The following is a 5,778-nucleotide window of genomic DNA, read 5'->3' on the forward strand; positions in this document are numbered from 1 at the left end:
CTCTGAAGACAGAAGACTACAACTGCTTGTGACAGCCCAGTGCATGGCTGCCACTTATGATACCACCAGGCAAATAAAAGATTTAAGGAACAGATTATGAATATATTACCAACAACAAAAGAATTCAAAAAACAATGCACAATATTACGAAATGGTTAGTCAATTCCGTATATCCAGGAATATACTAATACCACACATTTGTGGACTTGCTCTGTGCTCATAATGTTTTAAATACATTGCACAAACACATATACTGGTTTACATGAGCGTTGCAAAGCGTATTAGTGGGATTTTCCATGAACTTGTTGAAGTCCTCTTCTCTCCCTGGCACACAGACACAGATACGCACACACAAACATACACACTCACTCTCGTTCACATACTCTTGAGAGGTAAGCACCGATTGCCACTGAGTCCATTCCAGCTCAAGCCAGTAACTCCCTGACTGTCAAAGTAGACTGTGCTCCGTAGGCATTGTGATGGCTGCTTCTGCAGAAGTAGATTGCCAGACCTTTTCCCCTGGCACCAGAGTGGATTACAACCTTTAACCTTTTCGGTTAGCAGCAGACCACACTATAGTCCATTAACTATGTACAACACATAGGGAATCTTGTGAGGTAAGTGTCATTATACAAATAAAGACAAAAGAAAAATAACAGTTAAGTGTTGGACTCAGCCTTACTTTCAGAAAACCTCAGTTCAAAGCATGATGCTGTAAAAAAAAAAAAAAGGTACATTAAAAAACATAAACCACTGTTTTAAATATCAGATATTCAAATGCCAAATGTTTCAATGCCACACATGAAGGCATTAATCTGATCAAAGGTGTAACCAAATGCCAAAATTGGGTAGACAAGTGGAGCTCTTTGGAGCACACCAAGGCTTCTTTGACATGGGATTCCTACAGATGTACCTACACATACTCGAATGTGTGCTATAACCCTCACCACTTTGCATCATGTATACTTTTATGTCAGTATCTCCTACCACAGCACATACATCTTGAAGGTCTGATATTGCCCTAATATGTAATTTCTCCCAGCATCTGGACTATGTGTGGTTGGCGGTAGACAGTCAATGTTTGCAAGGAAAAGCCTTCCATGGCAGTCCTAAGTCTTGGTGAACAAACATGCTTTCCTGGTTTCCCAGGAGTGGTGGATCCGAAGGCACTTACCATTTGAAAACAGAGTGGTCCAAGAGGTGTTACATCACTAAACTGAACTTCATGCTAATTTCATTGCACATATTTTTTTGGCCCTAGAATATCTAATTAATGTCTAAGAGGCCTAATTACAATGCAGAGCTAAAAGCAGGAAACGGAGGTGGGGTATGCGAATTCACCAGGTCATCTGAATGCAAATATTATGATAGTTTGGGTGGAAGCAGGAATGGGTGAAAGACACTCACACGACACACAGGACGTCTGCTGTGCCTTGACACCAGAGGTTCCATCAGGGTGGAGGAGAGCGGGCGGGTATCAGACCACATGATTTGTTTTCAAATGACATTCCAGTGCAGGGGTGTTGAAGAGGAGTGTCATGTCTCAGAATCTAGCAGGTAGGGTGGTGAACATGCAAGTGGACTGAGTTAATAAGTGATTCTTTGAGGACACTAACAACCCCAAGTCTAATTTGTTAAGGACCACAAGAAAACTTCCAGAATATGATCAGCACAGTACCAGGGAGCAGGAAGACTATGCTAAATTATATACACTGTTTCTATGTTCTCAAGAGAGAATCTTCTAGCTTTCTTCAACCTCTGACACATAACAAACCAATTACTCATTTCCAAACTTTAGAACCTCTGGTCCTGGACATCCAAGTTCTTCCTCTATGTGTAGTCAGAGGGATATTAATATGATTTTGCTCTCTAGAAAAAGCAGATGTCTTGCCCTTTTAATTTGGGTTTAACATGGCCGGCTATGAAGATATTTGAAGAGGCTTTCTAAAAAAAATTAAAACTTTCTTAAAGAAGAAGGTCTTGAAATCTTTATTAGAGAATTTAACCCAAGTGAAGAATATTAAAAGCCACTCTATCAATACTAACAATAAACTTACTAGAAAAAGAAACAAACCTACAACAACAAAAAACAAGAGTGATTGGTAGATACCTCCACTTGACATTCTTCTGTTGCAGAGTTTTAATATCCATGTTGATGCATTTGTAAGGTAAGTTCCTCTGTTCAACGATGATTAAAAAAATCCTCTCATAATAGTTTCCACATACATATACACATATAAAATTTTGGAGACCTGCTTTTAATGAACATACGTAATAACACGAAATCTGAATAAAAATTTTATTCCAACAACATTTCTCTATTTTAAATTCTGTTTATTGTTTAAAGTTTTTATCACAGTGGAGATTAATTTATGCTTATTCACCCTGTCAATGCTTACTGTTAACTTCATCCAATTCCAAAAAAGTAAAATCAACTCATTCATACACTCTAGTCCTGTTAACTTCCCACCACTCATTGCCTGTGTCTCTATCCCATTGAATGCAACATTGTGATAAGATTGTGAAAAGGTATAATTAATAGGCTTATTTGCATAATACCATTTCTTCAAGTATTCAGAGAGCAGGACATTTGCCTGCATTGTACCTTAGAAAACTACAAGTGGCATTCTTTCTCAGTACAGGGGAGTGGCTCCTGGTGGGAGTGTAATGAAGTTGTATGTCACTGTGTATGACAAGGATTTACAGCATTCTAGAATTTTCACAACTCTTCCCATGTTAGTGAGCAACATTAAGTAAATGGTGTACTTCTCTACTCGTAGCTTTCAGACGTGGGACTTCAAAAATACAAATAAATAGAGCATACACTCACTATGTGTAGTGCAAATGCAAATGCTAAGTAAACAGAATGACATGGAATACCTCGTCTTTGCTAACCAGTGCAGGTTCAGCAGGGGCATCATGGTGTTACCATGCCTGTGCCTTGCATCCTGTTCTCATGTGAACTTCTCAGTGTTCCATGCCAGCCACGATGACTGAGAAAAGGCGCTGAGGTGGGGTTGAAGGAAATAGAAACTCATTTTCACAAACAACTAGAAGAGATTTGCTGTCACGTTTGTATGTAAAGCATGTATAGCATGTAAAGTTTGATTTGTTAACAAGTTATCAAATCTCTGAAGACATAGCAGGAACCTCGATGGAGGAGTGGAAATGTCCCATTTAAAAGAATGAAATGTTGGCAATGATGTGATATAGACTGTGTGACCAAGACTGAAAAAAAAGAGGGGGGGGGGCAGGCGATAATGAAGTTTGTGTGTTTGTTTTTTAAAATGAAACTTTGGAAATGTAACACCTGAACATTCAAACACTGACATCACATGATAGCCATCAAACAATTGGAGAAACACTGGCCTAGGTTAACAATGCTGTACACTCAATAAAATCATACTTTGAACAGTCAGAGCTTCATCTCAATTATGAATTTAACATAGCATTACTCGGTAGAATGGAAAATATCTTATAAAATTCTTTGAGAGAAAAATTATCAGCAGAAGGAGAACAACTAAAAGTAGACATCCAATTCTACATTTACTTAGTTGCCTGGATTCTCCCACCCCCAGGACTAACTACAGTCTGTAAGAAAATGAAAACAAGACAAAACAAAACAAACAAAAACACAAAGCAAACTAAACAAAAAGTACAAAAAAACCTTCCCTTTTGTCCTTTCATTTTCTTCCTCGGCATTCAGTTTTGAGAGAAAAATGCTCTTTTCATGGGAGAGTTTCTGAGTTCACACGTATTAAAAGCTGGAAGCGAAATATTTTGAAGCCTGTCTTTCTATTTCAGTCTTGAATGTGTTGTGCTTTCAACAAACATAACAACCAACCAACTAATGTTCTCTTACTTAGGACACACACACACACAAATCTTAAGAGAAAAGAAACCATTCTTTATCTGGGACATACACATTATCAAAATTTAAAACTAAGGTCTGACACGGTCACTTACATATTTGATTTAAATAATTAAGGCTTCTAAAAGGTTCGGTGCCACAACTCTGCATCAGTACTTGGATAAAATATATATATTTGTTTCTCATTTTAGGTTTGTGCTTTTTACAGCCATCTTAATTCCATGGAATTTCATTAGTAAGATTTGATAAAGGAGTGTTAGGATTGTTTACTGACATGTTACTTTTAGTAGCTGTGAGACTAAATTATCATGATAACAATTCCATGACTGAACAGACTTGTTAGCATCACCTGAGCGGCTGGCTCATTTTACCTTCTTTTCATGGTTAATGTGCCCATTTCTGTTGTACTTGCCATTGATGATGCCATTGTGGTAATGTCCGTTCACTATACTATGCTCACTGTTAGACCACACACTTTTGATTTTTCTGTAGATAAATTTTGTCACCATGGACCAGAGGAAGTAAAACAAGGCAGCACCAAGCAGAAGCACAGAGGCAATATCCAGTAAAAAATACTGACAGAATGAGATTTGATGAACAACAGCACGTAGGTGATGGGCTCCATTGTGACGAAGAATGTAATCTATCCAATAGACAGTCCGATTAACAGGGTGGCCAGGTTGATCCTTGTGAATCTCTGACAGCTTCTGAGCCCTCTGGCGGTAGCTAGGGGGCAAACAAAGAATGACCAATTAGATAAGGAGGTGCTTTGCCACTCACATTTAATTCCTATTAGAAATTAAATAATAAAAAGATTTATCCTTTATTAAGTACCTAGTATACGTACCCAAAGGGTAGAATGCATTTCAAATAAGTCCACCAATTAATTACACATCTTTGATGTAGTACTTGAGTAACTGGACTGATTGCACAAGATCTCTTTAAAGTGTTCAAAACCAAGTATGCTACTTTAAGGACTAAGTTGTGCCTGACCTAAGGCATGAATTTCCAATTGAATAAGGAAGACCAAAGAAGAATCGATGCATTTGAACTACAGTGCTGGCAAAAAAATATTGAAAGTACTATGGACTGCCTAAACAACAAACAGATTTATCTTGAAAGAAATACAACAAAAAAACTCCTTAGAGGCAAGATTTTGTCTCACATACTTTGGACATGTGGCCGGAAGAGACCAACCCTGAAGAAGGCTAGCATGCTTGCTAAAATAATGGGGCAACGAAAGAGGAAAGACTTCTACAAGATGAATCGACATGTGGCTGCATGGATGGGGTCAAGCATAAGAACAATTGTGAGCATGGCAAAGGACCAGGTAGGGTTTGTTCTGTTGTACAATTACTCTGAGTCAGAACCGACTTGATTGCCCATAATAATATCAAGCAGAGAGTATCAGCCAGGGAACAAAGTATAGGGACTAGATTCTAAAACAAGGTGATAAGAGATAGAAGGGGAAAAAATTAAGAAGTCTGGTCCATCAATTCACTTTCTTGGTATTCAGTGGTATTTAATTTTGTTATAAGCTAAAAGAAGATTAAAGGGTAGTGTGAGTGATCATATTTATTCATAGATGAAAGCAGTTGAGAAAGACCATGAGTTATGAGACCATATATGATATGGAGTCCATGTTTGTATATGATACATGTATACACACACACACTTACAGTAAAGCTTGTGGAGGCTGAAATTTGTGAGGGGCAGACAGCTTTTGAGAAAGGAAGCAAGCTCTCTCCAGTTTTACTGTATAAAGACGACAACTTCTCACATCATTATTGGAAAATCAGTTAAAAAGGAGACTCAAAAACGTAGTAACTCAATTTTCAACTGTTTTAGATATCGCCAAATCAATTTCCATAATGGCTGTACATACCTACAGGTCCACCAGCAGTGGA

General features: G+C 37.9%; 1 protein-coding gene across 1 annotated transcript in view; it reads right to left on the reverse strand.

Annotated features, from left to right (window-relative positions):
• Positions 1-1,974: 1,974 nt before the first annotated feature.
• The window catches only part of UGT8 (UDP glycosyltransferase 8), a 73,656-nt gene continuing 69,852 nt past the window's right edge, over positions 1,975-5,778 (reverse strand). Inside the window, exon 5 of the mRNA XM_004703333.2 lies at positions 1,975-4,597. Coding sequence (XP_004703390.1) covers positions 4,234-4,597 — 364 coding nt within the window. The 3' untranslated portion in view covers positions 1,975-4,233. The remainder of the gene's footprint in view (positions 4,598-5,778) is intronic.

This window comes from Echinops telfairi, unplaced genomic scaffold (assembly GCF_000313985.2).
Source record: "Echinops telfairi isolate 266 unplaced genomic scaffold, ASM31398v2 ScPeMD7_7468;HRSCAF=8506_0, whole genome shotgun sequence".
NCBI classification, from domain to species: Eukaryota; Metazoa; Chordata; class Mammalia; order Afrosoricida; family Tenrecidae; genus Echinops; species Echinops telfairi.